This window comes from Mesoplodon densirostris, chromosome 10, assembly GCF_025265405.1.
Source record: "Mesoplodon densirostris isolate mMesDen1 chromosome 10, mMesDen1 primary haplotype, whole genome shotgun sequence".
Classification (NCBI taxonomy): domain Eukaryota; kingdom Metazoa; phylum Chordata; class Mammalia; order Artiodactyla; family Ziphiidae; genus Mesoplodon; species Mesoplodon densirostris.
Genome location: NC_082670.1, coordinates 105,179,092 through 105,200,733, shown reverse-complemented (window position 1 = coordinate 105,200,733; position 21,642 = coordinate 105,179,092). Strand labels below are relative to the sequence as shown.

The 21,642-nt window shown below is 47.8% G+C and overlaps 1 protein-coding gene across 4 annotated transcripts in view; it reads right to left on the bottom strand.

Annotated features, from left to right (window-relative positions):
* TSEN2 (tRNA splicing endonuclease subunit 2) overlaps positions 1-17,444 on the bottom strand; it is a 41,262-nt gene extending 23,818 nt beyond the window's left edge. Inside the window, exons 1-4 of one of the 4 annotated variants that reach the window (XM_060109709.1) lie at positions 17,386-17,444; positions 11,066-11,280; positions 8,927-9,008; positions 4,369-4,405 (exon numbers count right to left, since the gene is read on the bottom strand). In XM_060109709.1, coding sequence (XP_059965692.1) covers positions 4,369-4,405; positions 8,927-9,008; positions 11,066-11,254 — 308 coding nt within the window. In that variant the 5' untranslated portion in view covers positions 11,255-11,280; positions 17,386-17,444. Of the gene's footprint in view, positions 1-4,368; positions 4,406-5,851; positions 5,985-8,926; positions 9,009-11,065; positions 11,281-16,890; positions 17,078-17,385 lie in introns of those variants that run through there. The other 3 variants (XM_060109710.1, XM_060109708.1, XM_060109711.1) reach the window with 3 other exon arrangements.
* Positions 17,445-21,642: the final 4,198 nt, after the last annotated feature.

Below are 21,642 nucleotides of genomic sequence, written 5' to 3'. Positions count from 1 at the left end.
GAGGTCCTCGTACCAGCTACGTGCCCTCCCCTCCAAGGCTCGGGGATAACTGCACCTGCCTCAGGGGCGGTGCAAGGATGAAAGGAGATGAGACATGTGAAGTGCTCAGCACATAGTAAGTGTTCAATAAATATTTGTTACTGTATGACTGTGGGATTTTTCAGGGAGACTTGAAAAATAAAATCATTTTGACTCAATACCTATTACATTAAAAAATACAAATGACATTTTAACGGGTGGAAACGTACACCTTAACGAATCGCGCTTTGGGAGCCGGGGCCGCCGTGTGGGTCGACCACTGTACCAGATCTGGGTTCCGGAGCCGGCTCTTCCGTGACTCTGAGCTGAGCCACTCAGCATCTGACACCTTCTGCTCTTCTGCCGAATGCCGGGATCACACCGCTTTCCTGCCTCTGATGACCTCAGATGTTTATGGAAGCTTAATGCAACAGCGGCTGTTAAAGCCTGTGGAAGAACGCCTCTGACTCAGCCTGTGATCGACACACGGCAATGGGGCACAGAGCAGAAGGTGTCCTCTCACTGGCTGGCAATGCCTTAAAAAGTCCTGCTGTGATTAACCCTGAACACTGCTGGAGAAGCAGCAGGAAGAGAAGAGTAAAAAGTAAAAGCTGGAAAACACGAGGGGAGAACGGGAGGAGGTGGCAGGTGCGATGAGAAGCAGCCAAGGGCCTGGTGCTGCAGAGCCGTGCCGGGGCCCCAGGAACGCCGAGCGGGGCCGTCTGCATACGGCTCAGCTTCTCAGGTGCCTCTGCCCTCAAGCACACCTCTTCCATTTGTAGCGAACATCCTTCTTCACCTCTTACTGACTGAGGCCTATTTATTACTGGAAGTTCACAGCGAAACGGTCTTGAGGCAGGCTGCTTAGGTCCAAGTACTGACCTTGAGCAAGTTAATTCACCTCCTCCGGTGCTCTTTCCTCCCCTGTCCAAGACAGATGATTACAGCACTGACCACCTAGGGGTGATGCGAGGACATGAAAAGCTAATCCACAAAGCTGTTATGAACACAGTGCCTATTACATGGAATACACCCCAGAAATGCTGGCACGTACAACTATGGGATTACTGCCCAGGCTCCGGAGTCGTGCTTCCTGGTTCGAGCTCACGAACTCTTGGGCAGCTCTCTGCAGGCTCCCTATGCAAGTGATGGCAACAACTACACCCACCTCAAAGGTTTCTCCAGAAGACGAGCTGAGAGGATACGGGTAAAACGTGTGGACCGGTAACGGCACTGTTGGAGAATCAGTACCGATTGGTTATGACAACGATGCTGATGCTGATGGCGGCACCTCGTCATAATCCTCATCACAGAAGAGCTCATTTGTCTACTCCTCTTCCCCTCCCGCTGGACTACAAATCCCCGAGAAGAGGACAGAGATCCTTCCTCCTCTTGTATCTCCAGCACCTACCCAGTGCCGGACACATGGGCACCCGCAGTAAGTGCTGGCCGGAGAGAGGCCCACAAGCGAGGAGGGGGACCGGCACCGTCCTCAGGGCTGGTCCTTCAGGACACAACCCTGCAAACTCCAGCCCCCAAGTGCAGCCCCTGAGGGTCTGGATGCTCACCTCCAGAAAAGACCACACAGGAGGTTCTCAGCACCCAAGGACGACTACTGTTGGAAAAAGGCCAATTAGAGTGAATCCACTGGGAAGAGGGATCCAAATTTCTGAGGAAATAAACAATTATAACACGTACTTAAGTTGGAAAATTAACCTCAAGGTATGAAAAAGAGTCCATTTTTCTAATCTTTAACAAAATTTAGATTGTGACTGCAAGTTTTATGAACTGATGATGAATCAAGTATTGACGGGGGTGCTGGGGAGGGCATACTTTCCTGACAGAACTGTCAGATGTGCTGAAGTCCTACCTCTTGGCACCTGCAAATGGGACCGTATCTGGAAACAGGTCTTCTCAGATGTAATGAAGTTAAGATGAGGGCAAACTAACTGGGAAAAAAGGGAAATTTGGACACAAACACAGAGACACACAAGGTGGACCACCATGCGACGATGGAGGAAAGGACTGGAGTGATGTGTCTACAAGCCAAGGAGGGCCAAGGACTGCTGGCCACCACGAGAGGCTAAGACGAGGCAGGAAGGATGCTCCCCTAGAGCCTCCTCAGGGAGCACAGCCCCGCTGACACCTTGATTTGGGACCTCTGGCCTCCAGAGCCGTGAGAATAAATTTCTGTTCTCTTAAATTGCCAAGTTTGGGACTTCCCTAGCGGTCCAGTGGTTAAGAATCCACCTGGCAATGCAGGGGATGCCTGCTCGATCCCCGGTCGGGGAACTAAGATCCCACGTACTGTGGGGCAACTGAGACTGCACGCTGCAACTACTGAGCCAGTGCCGCAATTACAGAGCCCACGCGCTCTGGAGCCCATGTGCCACAACTAGAGACAAGCCCACACACCGCAACCAAAGATCCCACCTGCCACAACTAAGACCTGATGCAGCCAAACAACAACAACAACAACAACAACAACAACAACAAATCGCCAAGTCCTCAAGTCCATTCTCAAGTAGGTCTGTGTCTTTATTCCCGTTTTACCCCTAGGTTCTTCATGACTTTTTTTTTTTAAATTCCATATATATGTGTTAGCATATGGTATTTGTCTTTCTCTTTCTGACTTACTTCACTCTGTATGACAGACTCTAGGTCTATCCACCTCATTACAAATAGCTCAGTTTCGTTTCTTTTTATGGCTGAGTAATACTCCATTGTATATATGTGCCACATCTTCTTTATCCATTCATCCGATGATGGACACTTAGGTTGTTGGATATGGGGAGGGGGAAGCGTAAGCTGTGACAAAGCGAAAGAGAGGCATGGACATATATACACTACCAAACGTAAGGTAGATAGATAGTGGGAAGCAGCCGCAGAGCACAGGGAGATCAGCTCGGTGCTTTGTGACCGCCTGGAGGGGTGGGATGGGGAGGGTGGGAGGGAGGGAGATGCATGAGGGAAGGGATGTGGAAACAGATGTATATGTATGACTGATTCACTTTGTTATAAAGCAGAAACTAATAAAAAAAATTTTTTAAAAATCGCCAAGTCTGTGGTACTTTGTTACAGCAGACCTAGGAAACTGACGCAAGGGTCAACAGAATTCCTGGAATGTTGCACATTCTACAGAGCTTACCGAGGGTTAACCTTCAGATTGGGGGGGGGGGACAGCGGCAGTCCCCCACCCCCCAGAACCTCACATATTTAAACGGGCTTGCTGCCGTGTCATCTGTCCTGCCAGCCCGATCGGGGTGCGGTTCTGAGGGACAGGCTTCTGCTGTTTCTGCATCCTAGTGTTGGCTGCAGCAGCCTGTCTACACTGCAGCCCCCAGTGCAGTAAGGGCTCGGCCAGGTCCTCTCAGGCCCTATGCCGTCCCCCAGCCTGCGGCTATGGCCAGAGCAGCCCCTGAGATCTCCCAGGTGCCACTGCCTCTCGGGCACTCCCTGGTCGTGGGGTTTCAGAGCCTGAAAAGGAGCTGTCAGATTCTGCCAGTACGTGCCAGAAGCAAGAGGAAGAACCACTGTAGGCTTGAGCGGTTTCAGAAGGCTTCACGGAAGAGCTGCAACTTGAGCTGTCCCGCAGGGATGACGGGCGTTTAGAATGAGGAACATTTACTCAACAAAATCCTACCAAGGGAGCGCTGGGTGTGGGGCTGCAGAGGGGAACCCGGCATGGTCCCCGCCCTCTGACAACTGACAGTCTAAGTCCAGTGTGTGAGGTATGGCACAGCGACAGGCGCCAAGGCAGATTCTGCGGGGGCAGCGGAGGAAAGGGCGGCGCGGAGACGCTCCAGGAAACTGGCACGTAGGCTGGACGTGCAGGAATAGTCAGCAGCACGCGTGCCTGGTAGGTTAGGGAGGAGTGTTCTGGGAAACGCGAACAGCATAAACAAAAGCCCAGAGGAAGGAAGGATCATGGCTGTGTGGGTGGTCTGTGTGAGAGCCTCTGGGAAAGCGGCTTTCTCTAGCCCCGCAAGTGTGGAGCGATGAAAGAGGACAGGGCTGTTGACGCCCACACAGTGCAGGAGGCCAGCTCCAAACCTAAGTACCTTAGTGCTGACAGACAATATACGTTACAGGATTAGTGTTCATATTTTGGAAGGAATTTAACTGGCAAAGGTTTTGGTTTAGGATTATTTTTAAAAATAAACTTACTTAGTGCAATTCAAATATGATTTGATCCACATTAAATTCAGACATAACTTTCAAGCACACACCTACTACCACCACACACACACACACAAAAAGGTGTGGACAACCACATCAGAAAAGGCTGCCTGAAAACAGATCGGATTTAAACCATAATTTTGCCCAAGGTCAAAGTCCACCAAGACTTACTTTTTTGACGTGATTACAGGCATGTCTGTCTTCATATCTGCAACAACAAAGAAGTGCTATTAGTTTAGACAAATTTTCCTTAAGGGGGAAAACACTGACAACCTAGAAATGAAAAAGAATTTCAAGATTCACAAAATCTCACATCCAGAAGGTTGAATGAATCCTGTCCAAGCAGCCAAACAGGTGCTTTATACACCACCACTCCCTGCACCCACGCCCTGGCAGGCACTGCTGACCTGTCAGGGCTCTTGCTGGCCTGAGATGTGACCTCGGAATCCTTCTCAACACTCCAGCTAAGCAGCGACAGCATGGAAGGGGAAACTCTGCCGCCTCCGAATGCTCGGGCCCTCAACTTCTAGGCGAGAGTACCGAAGCCCTAAGGTTACATACTTTACCCCCATTCTCCGTGTTCCATCAAGCACCTTCTGTGACAGCTGCTCACACGCGCCTAAGGAAAGGGATGTTGAAGTAGATCCCATGGTGGTGTTAGCTCTGGACGTGGGCTTGGGAGTCCCAGGCTCTAGTTCCAGCTCTGGGCATCTGGCTGGAAGGCTCTTTCCACTTAAAGTGTTGACCAGGTCACTGATGGGGTGGGTTTTTGTCCTGCTCCTCCCTCACCCTGCCTTTGGGCAGCTCATCTTTCCTCTTCCACACTCGGCTTCCTCTCTGGTGCTCTAAAGGCCTGGAATTGATGCTGTTCGGCTTTAAAATCCTAGGGAGGTGAGTTCACAGACTCCTATCTCCTTAGTAATTTGACCTAAGGAGACCTCCCTCCTCTGGTAATTTAACAACAAGCTACAATTTAGCAAGTTTCACTGACAGCCTTCCATGTGCCCAGCACGAGATATACAGAAGTAATAAAGCAAATCCCCTCTCCTTGAGATACTCACACGCTAGTTGGGGAGACAGACCAGACACGACGGATTCTAACCCAAGCTGATTCTAACCCTTCTTGAGCAAGGACAGTACATATTGTAAAGAGACTGGCTTAGTTTACCTGGAAGGGTTAGGAAAAAACACAAAGGAGGAGGAATAATCGAGTGGGGCTCTGAAGAATGAGTAAGAGTTCGCCAGGCGGACCAGGGGAAAAAGGCGGAGGACACCATGCACAAAGGCTGGGGATGGCAAACGCATGGCAGATTCCCATATCGGCCAAGGTGGCCGTGGTACCAACGAGTAGAAGAGGGTGGGTGGAGAGGGGGTGGAAGATGAGGTTGAAGCCAAAATGTTGAAACGGACATTTGAGATCTACTTCCTGAGGGCAGCCCACAACCTTAATCATCTCTGTTTCCTTGGCCTGAATTCATTTCCTTCAAATTTCGACCCTACTTAAAACTTAGTTACTACATAGATCAGGAAAAGATTCTCAACTGTTAAGACCATTACACTATGTGAAAACTTTCTCTTTTGGGGGGGGCAAATACTAGTAACTGCTGAAGCTGGGTGCTGGGGACAGGCAGGGTCACGATGCTACTTGCTCTACCTCTTTTCTCCCTTTTAAAAACTCGATGAAAGGGCTTCCCTGGTGGCGCAGTGGCTGAGAGTCCGCCTGCCGAAGCAGGGAACGCGGGTTCGTGCCCCGGTCCGGGAAGATCCCACATGCCGCGGAGCAGCTGGGCCCGTGAGCCATGGCCGCTGCGCCTGCGCGTCCGGAGCCTGTGCTCCGTGACGGGAGAGGCCACAACAGTGAGAGGCCCGCGTACTGCAAAAAAAAAAAAAAAAAAAAAAAAAAAACTCAATGAAAAAATTGAAAACATACAAAAGTAGAGAGAACAGTCTAGTAAATTCCCAGGTTCCCATCACTCAGCTTTAAATTAACTCACGGCCAACGGGGCTCCACCTGCTGCTCTGCCCACTCCCCTGGCCCCCACATTATTTGGAAACACATCCCTCGTATCACTTCATCTCTAAATGGTTCAGTACATCTGCAATCACCATGAGAACGTGCCCGAGGCTGGCCTGTGGAGGACGACATACCCGGTACCCTCCCCCGCTCATCCCACCTGAGGCCATCCTAGACCAGCTGACAACCATCCAACAGACAACCCGACACCAGTGAGTCCAGCTACATCCATCACTGGACTTCTAATAGTGCAGCCAGTGGATCCATAACTAACCAGATGGATGAGCACATCCAGCCAAGATCAGTGGACCTACCCGGCAAACCCGGAAACTCAAATGAGCAATCTGGTTGCTGTTGAGAGCCACTGAATTTTGGGGTGGTCTGTTAAACAACACTGTGGCAGGAGATACAAAGTCTATCCCATTAGGACTGAACAGTCAAATTACCATGTTTTAAAGTCACTGAAAATAGCTTCCTCTGTGGCTACACCACCTTGTTGTCATGTAATACATTTACAAGGTTCCAAGGTCAAATCTACAGTCTCACCACTCTCTCCATCCTGTTCCATCCCTTGCCCATAGGCATTAAAAAAACTATGATTTATCCTTCCTTACATTTCAAAAATATATTTATATTCCCCTCCCTCTAGATAAGCCACAGCATACTTTGCTTTACCTTGCTTTCTTTGCTTAGAAATATAACCTAGTGATGTCCCATTCCTACCTCAGCTCCACAGCATGTCATTATATGAATGTTCTATAGTTCATTCAGCTGGGATCCCCACCCTCCGTGGACATTTTGGTTGCTTCCAGTCTTTTAACATTAGAAACAGTGTTGCAATGAATAGCCTTGGGCTCTTTCTTTTCATATTTTTGCCAGTGTATCTTTAAGATAAATTCCCAGAAGTGGAATTGCTGGGTTAAAAGTAAATGCATAGGGGCTTCCCTGGTGGCACAGTGGTCAAGAGTCCGCCTGCCGATGCAGGGGACACGGGTTCGTGCCCCAGTCTGGGAAGATCCCACATGCCACGGAGCGGCTGGGCCCGTGAGCCATGGCTGCTGAGCCTGCGCGTCCGGAGCCTGTGCTCCGCAACGGGAGAGGCCACAACAGTGAGAGGCCCGCATATTGCAAAACAAACAAACAAACAAAACAAAACAAAAAAACAAAAAGTAAGTGCATATATTGGGCAACTGGATATCCACAGGCAAAACAATGAAGCTGGACCCATACCTTACATCATAGAAAAACTAAATCAAAATAGATCAAAGACCTAAACTTAAGAGCTGAAACTATTAACCTCTTAGAAGAAAACACAGGGAAAATCTACACAAGCTTGGATTTGGTAATGGTTCCCTAGTATGACACCAAAAGCACATGAAAAGAAAAAAAAATGAAAACGATACATTAGACTTCATTAAAATGAACAACTTTTACCACTTCACATCCATTAAAATGGCTATCATCAAAAACAAAAACAGAAAAGAACAAGTAAGGATGTGGAAAAGAAAAAGTAAGGATGTGGAAAAATTGGAAAACCTTATGCATTGCTGGTGGGAATGTAAAATGATGCAGGTGTCATGGAAAACAGTTCGTGGTTCCTCAAAAAATTAAAATAGAATTATCATATGATCCAGCAAGTCTACTCCTGGGTATACACAGAAGAGAAATGAAAACATATGTCCACATGGAAACCTGTACGTGAATGCTCACAGCAGCACTACTCATAACAGCCAAAAAGTAGAAACAACCCAAATAGCCATCTTTGGATAAATGGATAAACAAAACAAAATATATCATACAATGGAATAGTATTCAGGATAAAGTTCTGATAAACGCTACAGCATGGATAGACCTTGAAAAAATTATCCTAGGTGAAGGACACAAAAGGTTTCCACTTATATGAGATATTTAGAATGGGCAAAATCAAAGACACAGAAAGCATATTAAGGTTACCAGGGGTTAGGGGGAGAGGAGGATGGCGGGGAGTAAATGTATATATGATTTTTCGAGACAGTCAAGTCCCCTTCGTAATGGCCATACCACCTGCACTCCCACCAGCAACGCGTGAGAGTGTTTCTCAGGGGCTCACCAATGGGGCACATTGTCAAACTTTCTGATTTCTGTCACTCTGATTGCTGAAATGGTATCTCAGTGCAGTTTTAATTTGTATTTTTTCTTGCAATAAAATGTTTTTAAAAATCCTGTCTAATTCTGTTTTAACCTGCTGGTATTGGTTATGTAATTACCATGAGACTCCCTTAGAAAAATACACCCAGATGAAAGATTTATAAATTAAAGAGGAACAGCAAATGGGAATCATATACATTAGTATGTTTTAACAAATACATCAATGTCATGGTTACTGTTGTAAATTCCAATTCTAGAAATAAAATATAAAACCCACCTTGCATACAGGTGAGGAGGCACTTAATTACTAGTACCTTCCACACACACAGGACTCTGCTGAGCAATGCTTAACAACAGAAAAGCCTAAATAACACTTTTGATAATTCCAGAAATCAGACGAAACACATTTTCACCAATCATAAGAACCCTTTCACCTTGATTAGAATTATTCTAGTTGCTATTTTTACCAGTAAAACTGCCAGTGGCATGTTACTTCTCCTCTAGAATTTTACTGTATAATCTGGTGTCACAGCTAAAAATGAAGAAAAAGATAATTTGCCAAAAAAACTGAATGTTGCACAAGTTTACCTTTCCATTTAGCAACCAGCTTAGGATCCGAAATTGTGAAGTTTGGACGGCTTCTGGACAGGATACCTTTTCCAAAATAACCCTTCCGGGAAGAGAAAAAATAGAGTTAGTTCAGGTTTAGTTATCAGTTTTTTAGCTGAGGGAGAATAACGACTTGAGTTAACAAGACAGTCATTGCATTTTTCACAGCCTGACATCTTCCCTCTGATTATAGATAATTCACGATTACTAGTGAACACCTTAGCGTTTTCTCTCTCCTATCCTTTGAAGGGAGCTGGGAAGTTTCTGGTGCACCTCGCTTGTCTCCTGAGTAGTGGTCTCAGCCCAGGCCTGGTAAGCTGGAGGTGAAGGGCAGGCAGAGGCAGATCTCCTCTGCACACGTGGATCAGGAACAGTGGCCTACAAGCAGGAGCCAAGTCCACCAGGAACAAAAAGCTTCTCAGATTCTCTTGCACGCAGAACTGAAGGACTATTCTTCTCCTTCCCGCTGACTCCAAAAACACTGATTCCCCATCCCCCATTTCTTAAAATTAGAAAATATTTAAACCCATAGAAAACTGAAAGAATAATAAAATGAACACCCTATACCCTCCACCCAGATTGACAATCAGAAGAAATCATGTGTCTGGCGCTTCACAAAGCCTCTGCTTAATGTTACATATTGAGAATGGGGGGGGAGACTGTCCTTGGCCTAGACACCTGTCTCACTGGGGTCAGTGCCACCCACTGTATTCCACATTGGGAAGGTGACTACAACATGTATTTATACAAAATGTCTAGAGAAGGCACATTACAGAAACAGGAAGTGGATCAGCAGTGCCTGGGCTGGGAGTGGGGACAGGGATTAAGTACAGTGAGTATCAGGGGACCTTCTGTGGCCATGGGGAATGCTCTACAAGTGGACTGTGATGGTGGGTGCACAGCTCTATGAATTTATTACAGTCATTGCATCGGGCACTTACAATGGGTGAATTTTATGGCTATAAATTATACCGCAGTAAAGCTGCTTTAAAAATGCCTCCATGGGCTTCCCTGGTGGCGCAGTGGTTGAGAGTCCGCCTGCCAATGCAGGGGACACGGGTTCGTGCCCCGGTCCGCGAAGATCCCACATGGTGCGAAGCGGCTGGACCCATGAGCCGTGGCCGCTGAGCCTGCGCGTCCAGAGCCTGTGCTCCGCAACAGGAGAGGCCACAACAGTGAGAGGCCCACATACAGCAAAAAAAAAAAAAAAAAAAAAAAAAAAAAAAAAAAAAAAAAAAAAAAAGGGCCTCCAGGGCTTCCCTGGTGGCGCAGTGGTTGAGAATCTGCCTGCCAATGCAGGGGACACGGGTTCGAGCCCTGGTCTGGGAAGATCCCACATGCCGCGGAACAACTGGGCCCGTGAGCCACAATTACTGAGCCTGCGCGTCTGGAGCCTGTGCTCCACAACAGAGGCCGCGATAGTGAGAGGCCCGCGCACTGCGATGAAGAGTGGCCCCCGCTTGACACAACTAGAGAAAGCCCACACACAGAAATGAAGACCCAACACAGCCATAAATCAATAAATTTAAAAAAAAGAGGCAAAAGACAACATATTAAAAAAAATGCCTCCAGTGTTGAGTTGGCTATGGGGGAAAAAATAAGCAAGCTTCCAATCTCATCCCAAACCTATGGCTGATGGAAAAAGCAAAAACTGGAACTTGTCCTCATGTAAGAAGAGGTCCTCAACCAGGAGAGTGAGCAAAGGACACGCTGAAGCCCCATCTGGTTTGTCCTGAGCCAGAACAATCTGCCACCCTACGGTTACCTCTGGGGGTGGAGTGGCAACGAGGGGGAAATTTTTACTTTTTACCCATTACATTTCTGTAAATTGCTTGATTTTTTTTTTTTTTTTTTTACAATGAACATGTGTTGCTTTTATAATCGAAAAACAAGAAAGGTCAATGCACTGACTCAGCTTCACTGACGAAATGTGGGTTTGTGGCTGGGAGCTGTCCTCTGGGCTTATGGCTTCGGGGCACCTGATTCTGTTCCTACATTGGACTAAACTGCAAGGGAAGTGTATGGGTCATTCATGGTCTGTTTCTGGGGGTGGATGGGGAGAGAGTGGTTGGCTCAGGGCTGTCAGGAAGCAGCAGAGCTGAGGCTGCCCGCACATACCTTCCCATAGAGCTGCTCCATATCTTCTGCATTCCTCACAATCACATTGTTGTTTATCATCTCGGCCCGGAATATTCTAAAGTCCTTCTTAGGACCACAGTCCTGACCGAAAGGGATCGGTAGTGGAGACTCATAGCTCTCATACACTCTTCTTTTCCTCTTTGGGGGACGGAAAACTGCCTCTGCCATTTTCCAAGGTAACTGTTCTTTAAAGACTGTAATAGGGAGAAAGAAACAAGTCAATCAATAACTGTACTGACCAAACATGTGAGTACATTTATATCCAGGCTCAGAAAACCTTGTGGTCTGTGGGGAAAATATTTATAAAGCAGTGAACGAAAAGAGAGAGTGACAAGAAGATTTTGTTTGCACAGCACAAAGCCTACCCACCTAGGGTATCTCGATTACTTCCCACAACAATGCCGTGGTACCATTTCTCATTACAGCTGACAAGACTGAGGCCTAGTGACACGTCCATGGTCACAATGCCGCTCGTAGGTCTCCTGACAGCGAGCACAAGAGGATTTCTGCCCATGAGGATTCCTCCCATCCTCTCAAGCGGCCGACAGACATTTACTGAGTACCCACCAGAGGCTCCCAATCATCAGAGGTGCTAGCGATACAAAGAGAAAACCAAAAGGACCCTGTCCTCAAAGAAGTAAATCTAGTGAGCACCTCCTTTTCCAAAAAAGGACCTTAAAATACGTTCCAAACATTCGGTCAATCATCTCCCAGTTTTTCAGGTAAATTAATAATAATAACAACAGCAGCAGCGGTCATCATTTAAGGGTCTATTCCTCAGCACCAAGCGTGAGTGGCTAATAGCAGGAAGTGTCAAGCCAGAGGGCAGGGATGGGAATCGGCTTCACCACTGCCCAGCTGTGTGATCTGGGGCAAAAGTTACTTGATCTCTCTGTGCTTTGGTTTCCCCATCTTCAAAATAAGGATAAATACAGACCCCATCTTATAGTTTAGACCCACAGGAGCTTAGAACAGCCCCGGCACGCAGCACTGAGCGCTCTGCACGTTCACCGTGATTCCTATTACGGCACTATTACTATTAGCACTAAGAACACCGTGTGACACATGAGGAAACAGAGCCAGGTTAGACGGATGCTGTCAGAGGCCTGGAGGGTGGTGGCCCTGGATGACCCCGGGTCTGCTGAACGCCAAAGGCCACGCTCTTCCCTCTGGGTTCCGCTGTGAGCACAGGCAGCAGCTGCCTCCTCTTGTTTGGAGGCTCACTGTTTCCCCAGGTTAGGGGCTGAAGGGTTACAGAGAATTATGGAGAGTTATGGAATTACCATGCGCCCAGCTCTGTGAGGGAGGAAAGGAAGGCGAAGCCAGTACCTCTCCCTTCCAGGCCTTACCCTCAACCCGAGGAGACAAAACAAGGACAAGACGCACACAGGCTGCAATTCAATAACGGCTGCGGGAAGGAAGTCAAGTTGAGTGCGTTGTACGATAAAGACAGAGAGCCACAGCAGATGCATTTAACTCAGGAAAACTCAATCACATGCAAGGGGGAAACACAGACAGTGCAGGGAACTGGGTCAGGTGCTCCACTCATTGGGCAGGTGCCCTGGAATGAGACAGGGGACCTGAATCTGCTCCGCCCTCAGTCCCGGCTCTGGACCCGACTTACACGGACAGCACATCTGGTGCTTGAAGATACAGTGGAGCTGTATCACACACGTGTTTAGCCTCCATGGCTCCAAACCCTCACAGGGGAACAAGTACGACTGATTATTTAGGTGCCTCCTGCACTCAGTACCAGCACCCTGTTGGGCAAAGGATGTAATCAAGCCTGAAACAGCCAATGAAGGTGGCGAAAGCTGAGGCAGGAAGCTGAGTGGCTTTCAGGGTTTACGCCCATTAAAAAGAAATCAAAAGCCTTGTCCAATGTGAAATGATTCCTTTATCCACACTCACAAAGATGTTGAGGAATTAAATGAGGACAAAGAAAAACAAAGACCAAGGAAATTAGAGACATTGATAAATCAATTACAAAAGTCACAATAAAAAGTAAGAATCAGCAACTTGGAACCGTCACAGAATTGCCAAAGTATTCCAAGCAGCAAAATGCTAAAATAATTTAATTTCTAAATAAGAGTCCTTCAATGGAATTAAATAATGAGCACAACTGTATGCATTTTACATACATCTGTGTGTGTGTGTATATATGTATATACATATACATATATACACACACACGTATCGCTATATAGCGTTCATAACAATACTATGAACACCACATGTTAATGGGCAATTAAGATTTCCTCCCGAGGGCATTTAAAGTAGATTTTCACTTGCCAATTTATCACTCAACCCAAGCAACCACAGTTGACCCCTGAACAACATGGGATTTAACTGCATGGGTACACTAACACCCAGATTTTTTTCAAGAGTAGATGTTACAGTACTACACCATCCACAGTTGGTCAAATCCACAGATGCAGAACCTCGGATATGAAGGAACCAGGGATACAGAGGGCCGACTATAAACTACACTCAGATTTTTTTTTTTTTTTTTTTTGCGGTACACGGGCCTCTCACTGCTGTGGCCTCTCCCGTTGCGGAGCACAGGCTCTGGACGCGCAGGCTCAGCGGCCATGGCTCATGGGCCCAGCCGCTCCGCGGCACATGGGATCTTCCCAGACCAGGGCACGAACCCATGTCCCCTGCATCAGCAAGAGGACTCTCAACCACTACGCCACCAGGGAAACCCCAACACTCAGATTTTTGACTGCAGAGAAGGTCAGAGCCCTGACTTCCTGCGTTGTTCAAGGGTCAATTGTATTGCATTTAGCATTCAATTGAAGAAACGGCAATTGTTCTAACAATTAAAATGATGCTGTATTGGTTTTTTTGAGGCAGGATGTAGGTCTCTAGTGAGGCACCTTCTAGGGATTTCCAGGAATAATTCGAACTTTTATGATCATTGCACTTTTATAACTTAACCTCTGGTGAGTATTCGATTTGTATATATTACATTTGAGATTTTTAAGAAAGAGAAAATTTTAATGGCTAACTTCAACAACTTCCAATTAAATTCTCTCAAACAAGTGAAACAGTTCTGTTTCAATTTGCCTGGTTTGTTTAGGATTTTCCCTTTCAGATTGCTATTACACTCTCCAAAAAAAAAAGGCAGAAATGAGCTATGACACTTGACGGCAAGAACCCTGTGCTCCAGCCCAAGTGTGCATGACGGAGGCTCCTGCCACAAGATTCCCAGTTTTTCACAAAACCTCAAAATCCCAGGTTTAGAGCCACCTCTGCACATGAGACAGCAAGCACGTCAAGAATTTGGCTCTCAGTAGGCCTTCCATAAATGCAAAGCTGCCATTACGATCATGTGACTTTCAACACCCCACGTAAAGCTCCCTGAACCCAGTTTCTTCATCTTCAAATTGAACAGAACTAGAAAACAATCTGGAAGCCACTCAAATGTTAAAACACTAAGTAACCATATGATCCAGCAATTCCACTCCTGGGTAGATAAAAGAAAACTGAAAACATGTTCGTACAAAAATTTGTACACAGGACTTCCATGGTGGTGTAGTGGTTAAAAATCTACCTGCCAAGGCAGGGGACACGGGTTTGAGCCCTGATTCAGAAGGATCTCACATGCCGCGGAGCAACGAAGCCCGTGTGCCATAACTACTGAGCCTGCACTCCAGAGTCCAGGAGCCACAACTACTGAGCCCACATGCCACAACGACTGAAGTCCGTGAACCTAGAGCCCGTGCTCCGCAACAAGAGAAGCCACTGCAATGAGAAGCCTGTGCACCGCAACGAAGAGTAGCCCCCGCTCACCACAACTAGAGAAAGCCCACGCGCAGCAATGGAGACCCAGTGCAGCCAAAAATAAATAAATAAATAAATTAAAAAATATATATGTACATGAATGTTTACAGCAGTATTGTTCATAACAGTCAAAAAGTAGAAACAACCGAGATGTCCATCAACAGATGAATGGATCAACAAAATGGGTTATATCCATATAATGGAATATTATCAGCAATTAACAGAGGAACGAAGTACTGATACAGACCATAACGTGTGTGAACCTTGAGAGCATTATGTGGAGTGAAAGAAGCCAGTCACAAAAGACCACACATTGTATAAGACCACTAATATGAAACATCCGGAACAAGCAAATCCAAAGGGCAACACCAAGTAGATTAGTGGCTGCCAGGTGCTGGGGGAAGGGAGCTATGGGGAATGACTGCCCATAGGTATGGGGTTTATTTTGAGGGATGAAAAAGCTTTACAATTAGATTGCATTGATGGTGTTGGCTGCATAACTCTGAATGTATTAAAACCATTGAATCGTACATTTCACAAGGGTGAATTTTATGGTATATGAATCATCTCTCAATAAAGCTGAAAAAATTCAATAGGACAAACCAGAAGATCTCTCGTGTCACAGTTTCATACAAGAGTTGCCTTGTGCAGAACTTGGAAGGCAAAGCAGGGGAGAAAGGATTGAGTTTGTTATTCTCCATATCTGCAATAGGCATTTCAGAAATGTTTCTTCAGTGCCAAGATAGGAGACCAGCATGACGGGAGATGTGGGATGTGAGTACAATTACAACAGCTAACCATCACTGGGAGGTACAACATGCCAGGCACTGACTGTGCCAACGCTACACACGTGGGTACCGCTACCCGCATTTCACAGATGAGTAAATGGAGGCTTAGAGAGGGCAGGTCACTTGGCCACAGCACCGCAGCTGGGAAGATGAGAGGCCAGTAAGGCAGGGAGACAGGGCACGGTGAGAAGACTGGCTTCAAAGAGGACCCCTGTCTGAAGCACACACAAATGTACAGGAAAGACTGGGCCATTGGTCAGGGGGTTTGGGATGTGAAGGCTTGATGCCTGTGCAGCTTCTCAAGCCGGGAAGGACAACTGAAAAGATTAAGAGGGAATTCCCTGGCAGTCCTGTGGTTAGGACTCCATGCATTCACTGCTGAGGGGCCAGGTTCAATCCCTGGTTGGGGAACTAAGATCCCACAAGCCACTCGGCAGGACAGAGGGAAAAAAATTTTTTTTAAAGAAAAGATTAAGAAAATTAAACTGGGGTCATATATAACAGCGGCTCTCAAGGCTTGGCTTCCCTTAGAATCACCTGAGGAAATTCTGAAACTTCCAATGCCCAGGCCTTACCTACAATTACATCAGAAATTCTGGGGTGGGACCCAGGTGATTTCAATATGTAGCCAAATTGTCAACTACTGGTGATAGGATGGCCTATTCAAACTCAATGCCAACAGCCATCTCCACTGTACAGATGAGGAAAGGGACTCAGGGGTTGACGGCTACGCACATGTAAGGAAGGAGCTGTTACTTTTCCTTTTCTAAACCTGGGCACACCAACTCGAGGCACCAATCGTGTTAAGTACATTTACTTTCCTAACAACATCAGGACTTGTTCCTAATTCTTCCCTTGAGCGGATAAGCTAACACCTTTTAGGTATTCAGTAAATGTTTATTCTAAACAAGACAAAGTAAAACAAAAAAGGGGGGAGGTAGCTTCATTTAACTTTCCAACCCTGTGGGCCCACCTTGCCAAACCAGCCTGGTTAAAACCTCCCACTCAGCAAAACTCACATTCACCCAATTAAAAAACCGTTGAAGCTCCAAATGCATACCTCCTGGGCCAGGGGAGGCAAGGATTAAACAGAGAAGGCAAACAACCCTGCCTCTGGGGAGCTTTCAGGTTAGAACCCGAGACTAGACATGTAAACAAATGATAAACCTTTGCAAGCTGTTGTGAGGATTAGATGGGTAATTGTGCGAAGGACCCTGGTACTGGGCTTACCATGCGAAGTGCTAGCCCGACGGAAGCTCCAGCTGCAACTAATGATCAAGAAGTGTTAAGGGCCCAACAAACCCGCAACTCCTTGTCATTACGCATCCCTTTGCTGGTTCCCTAGAGTGGCGCCCCCAGCAACCCTACTCGCGGCTAAAGCTCCACTCGGGCAGAGCCGGTGTCAGGTGCACCTTGACGTCCTCTGCCCCCAGCACTGGACGTGGCGTCAATGTTTCCAGAAAGAACATAAAAAAGAGGGCTACAGGTACACGGAGAAGGGGAAAGGGGCTAATTCCAGTGGAACAAGGAAGCCAGGCCCCGCGTCCCGGCCCAGTCTGGTGCGACTCTGAGACCCGGGGAACGTCTGTGGGCCGTTTCCGCTCTCGCCCCGGAGGGCTTCGAAAAAGGCGATGTCTCCTCCCGCGGCGGAGACCCCTCCCTTGTGCTGCGGCACCGCGCTCAGCTCCCCGGGACGCCACCTGCGCCCGAACCCCGGAGCCTTACCTTCCTCTGCCCTACGCGCTCGCCGTTACCCCGGCAACGCCGGCCGCTGGGGGCGGACACCGCTGCCGTCAAGCAGTGCGGCCGCAAAGCCGGACGACTGCGCAGCCGCACAGCCCGAGGGAGGGCCCGCCGGGTGTTTGCGGAGCGCACCTGCGCAGGGCCTTAAGGCGGGTCTTCGGTGGGTGCTCGTTCCTCGCGAGGCGTAAGGCAGAGGTGGCGCGTCCTCTTTCCCGCCTTCCCCGCGATCGTAGCGCTACCGCCCTGCACACATGCTGTTCTCGTTTAATCCCCACAACAATCCCGCAAGGTCCATTTTACAGATGAGATCTAAGTTACTTATCCAGTGTCACGTAGTTGGGAGGTACCAGAGTTAAGAGTGATAGGACTAGACTCAGAACTCAGGTCTAAGGACTTGGGGTCCTCGCCCCTGGGGAGATGGGACTCTTGAAGCGACGGGACTTGATATGACCCCAGCCCTGAGGAAGCGGGGTCCACTGAGCTCAGCCCGCAGACCTCAGCTTTCTCAATGCTTTTGTATAAGTGCAGCATGCAGGGAACCTGTAAGAAGTGCCCCCTCGCACAGGGCACTGACCAAAAGCCAGTGTGGGCACTGGCCGCCCTGTGCAGCGTCAAGGCCAAGTCAAGGACAACAGGCCGGGAGTCAGACCTGCATGTGCATCCCTACCTCCCCGCTCACTGGCTGTGTGGTTAGTCTTGAGTGAGTGACTTAACCTTTCTGAGCCACAGTTTCCTCTATTGAAAAATGGGTCGTCAGGATTATGAGGGAAGAACAAAACAGAAGTGCCCTGGGAATTGTAAACGTTTCTCCCACCTGGTTATTTTAAAGGAGGCCTGGTAGGGAGTCCAATAAACACCTTCCTAAATAATGAACCCCAGGGTCCCCAGCACACATACCACACATGCTGGGCAGGTGGGGAAGGTGGGTGACAGGGAAGGGTGGCAAATTGTGCCAGAGAGATTTATGGGGCTAGGTGAGACAGGCTTTGAAATCTGGACCTTTCCCAACTTTCTCTTGTCTCCAGGCCTTCCCACACGCTGTTGTCCCTACCTGGAACATCCTTCTCCCCTGTCTGGAGCACTGATTCCTGGTCACCCTTTAGGCCTCAGCTCAGATATCTCTTCCTCAGACTTCCTCTTGCTTCCCCAGGCTGGCTTGGGTGACTTGCCTCTGTGCTCCCACAATAGTCTGGTGCCCCCTGATTCCTGGTCCTCCTTAACTGGACTGTGAGCTCCTAGTAGAAAGAGCTCAAGACGTGGCATTAAGTGGGTGGTCTGCCTGCAGGGGCCTTAACTGCTTAGCTCAGGAGTTCAGATTTTAGAGAAATCAAAAGCCGAATAGCTTCCTGGTTAGAATGCTGCAAAAAAGGGAGAACTTGAGCAAGAGTCACAGAATAGTGGTATCGGGATGGTTTGGGTTGGAAAGAGAAAGGTGGAGGGAGGCTGTAATATTGCACCAGAACATGCCAACGGAGGAAGTACTGGATTTAGAATGAGAGGCTTTTAAAAATGAAAGGGAACTCCGAGGGTGTCCAGTTCAACTTCCTTACTTAACTGATAAGAAAAAAGGCTCAGAGGCACAGTGAGTTGCCAGAGGTAACAGAGCAAGTCTGAGGTGGCGCTGAGACTAGAGCCAGGTCTCCACAACCTCAGCGGGTGCTCGGCACTCGGCTTGGGACGCGCCCATAATGGGATCTCAGGGGCCATCATCTGGAGCCCTGTCCCCACAGAGGGTCCAGAGCGAAAGCTAATGAACAAGATATTCTTCCCCCAAGATTTTCTCCTTGGTGTTCCCCCCCTCCCCGCTCTGTGGTGCAGCTTTCGGGAAATCAGTTCCTTGACCAGGAATTGAACCCAGGCCACAGCAGTGACAGCGCGGAATCCTAACCACTAGGCCACCAGGGAACTCCCAACAGTGTGTATTTTAAACCTTTTGTTATGGTCCTTTTCAAGCATACACAAAAGTAGATCGCTTCCAGCATCTTCAACCTTTGGTATCTTGATTCTTTTACACTCTCCATAAATACACCTTTCCCCCACTGCTGGTGTATTTTAAAGCAATTCCAAACATCATATAATTTCACTCATAATATTTAAGTATGTGACACTAACAGGTAAGAATTTAAATTTTGTTACATACGTATCTATATAGTTGATTCTTGTTATTCACAGAAGTTCTACAGAGTCACCATGAACACTGAATTGGTGAACACTGAACCATTGCTTCTAAGGGAATGCAGGTCGGTTCCTGGCAGCCTCTGGTCGCAACATTTTCATCAACCAATCAATACACAACCTTGTTTTATGTGTGCTTTCTTTTAAAAACACTTTATTTAATGTCTGTTGTAGATTCATGAACATTGAACTCATGGCCCACATCAATATAACTCACACCTGAACAAATCTCATCTAACAAGTGTATTTCCTCAGTAAGGCACGTCACAGCATTCTTGGCTTAGGGACACTAGACAGCACTTCAGCACTCTGCTTGGGGTTCATTTTATTTATTTTACATTTTTTACATTTTTTATAAATTTATTTTATTAATTTTTTAATTTGTGGCTGCATTGGGTCTTCGTTGGGGTGCGCGGGCTTCTCGTTGCGGTGGCTTCTCTTGTTGTGGAGCACGGGCTCTAGGTGCGCGGGCTTCAGTACTTGTGGCTTGCGGGCTCAGCAGCTGTGGCTCGTGGGTTTTAGAGCGCAGGCTCAGTAGTTGTGGCACACGGGCTTAGTTGCTCCGCAGCATGTGGAATCTTCCCGGACCAGGGCTCGAACCCATGCCCCTGCATTGGCAGGCGGACTCTTAACCGCTGCACCACCAGGGAAGCCCCTTGGGGTTCATTTTAAAATTACCAACACAAATCACAAAAACATGAAAAATGTGGCACTAATGAGATGGCAAAAAGCACAGTTGTTTATGATATGAGAGCTGAAACAAGACAGAGTATCACCGGTTGACTTCAGCTGAGAACATGCATATTGGGAGACTCAAATTTTTCTCCTGTCTACGCATGTGCGTGTCTGTAAGTGATCCAGTACTGTGAATATTGGTTTTGGCATTACAAATACATTTTAGCCAGGAGGTGAATTTGCAAATGCAGAATCTGCCAATAATGACGATTGACTGTATATGTATATTCCCAATATCATTAGCACATCTAACAAAATGAACAATAATCCTTAACATCATGTGTCTATGAAGGGTAACAGAACCTGCATGTACTATTTAGGATATACTTATACTAAAAAAAAATTCGTTTATCTGAAATTCAAATTCATTTGGTATCCTGTCTTTTATGTGACCACCTAACAATTTATTGGGCCTTCATATGTGCCAGCCACTTTGCATCCAATCTTGACTCTCACCACAGTCCTGTGAGATAGGTGTTCTCACCAATATTTCACAGTTGAGGTTCCCTCCCTGCCCAAGTTCTCAGAGCTAGGAAGTAGTGGAGGCCAGGTGAGGATCCAAATCCACGGGACCAAGGGGCTTGCATCCATTTTCATCTATCATGTTGGATACGGGAGGGCAGTGCATTGACAAAGCACAGCTTTAAATATGGAAATACAAAAATGACCCACAGCCAAGTTTTGGTGGGAGGTCAGGGAAGACCCAGATGGGTGGAAGGACCCGGGAGGCTTCCGGGAAGAGGTGGCCTTTGCGCTGAGCCTGGGGAGAGCGTGGAGGAGGAAGGAGACGGCAGTCGGGGGCACAGGGCAGGCCCACGTGCCAGGAGGTGTGGGCCTGTCGGTTCTGCGGAGGGAGGAGCCGGGCTTGGCGGGTTAGGAGGTCGAAGACGCCGATAAGGTCCGATAGGCAGGGCGCGGCCCAATCGTGCAGGCGCTTGAATTCCAGGCTTGGCATTTGGACTTTACCCCGTAGACAATGGGGAGCCACTGGCGTTTCTGAGCTGGGCTGGGCGGCCTCCGCCGTCGCCTCATTGTTTTTCCCAGACGGGGGCCCGAATGAGCCCTGCAGTATTTCAGCGAGGCCACTAGATGGGGATATTTTAACAAATTTAAACCACCCAGCCTCCAATTTCCAGCGAGGAAAACAAACACAGGGACCCAGCGAAAGGCTCCACGCGTTTACGCGCGGCACGCAACGCAAAACGCAAGGGCTGGAAATGAAAATCAAACGAGGGACACAGTTCAGCTTCTCCCTGCCGGCGAGACGAAACCTCAGATAATTTCTCTGCTGTGAAGGAGAAAGGGTCCAGGGCGTGCAGGAAAGGTCAT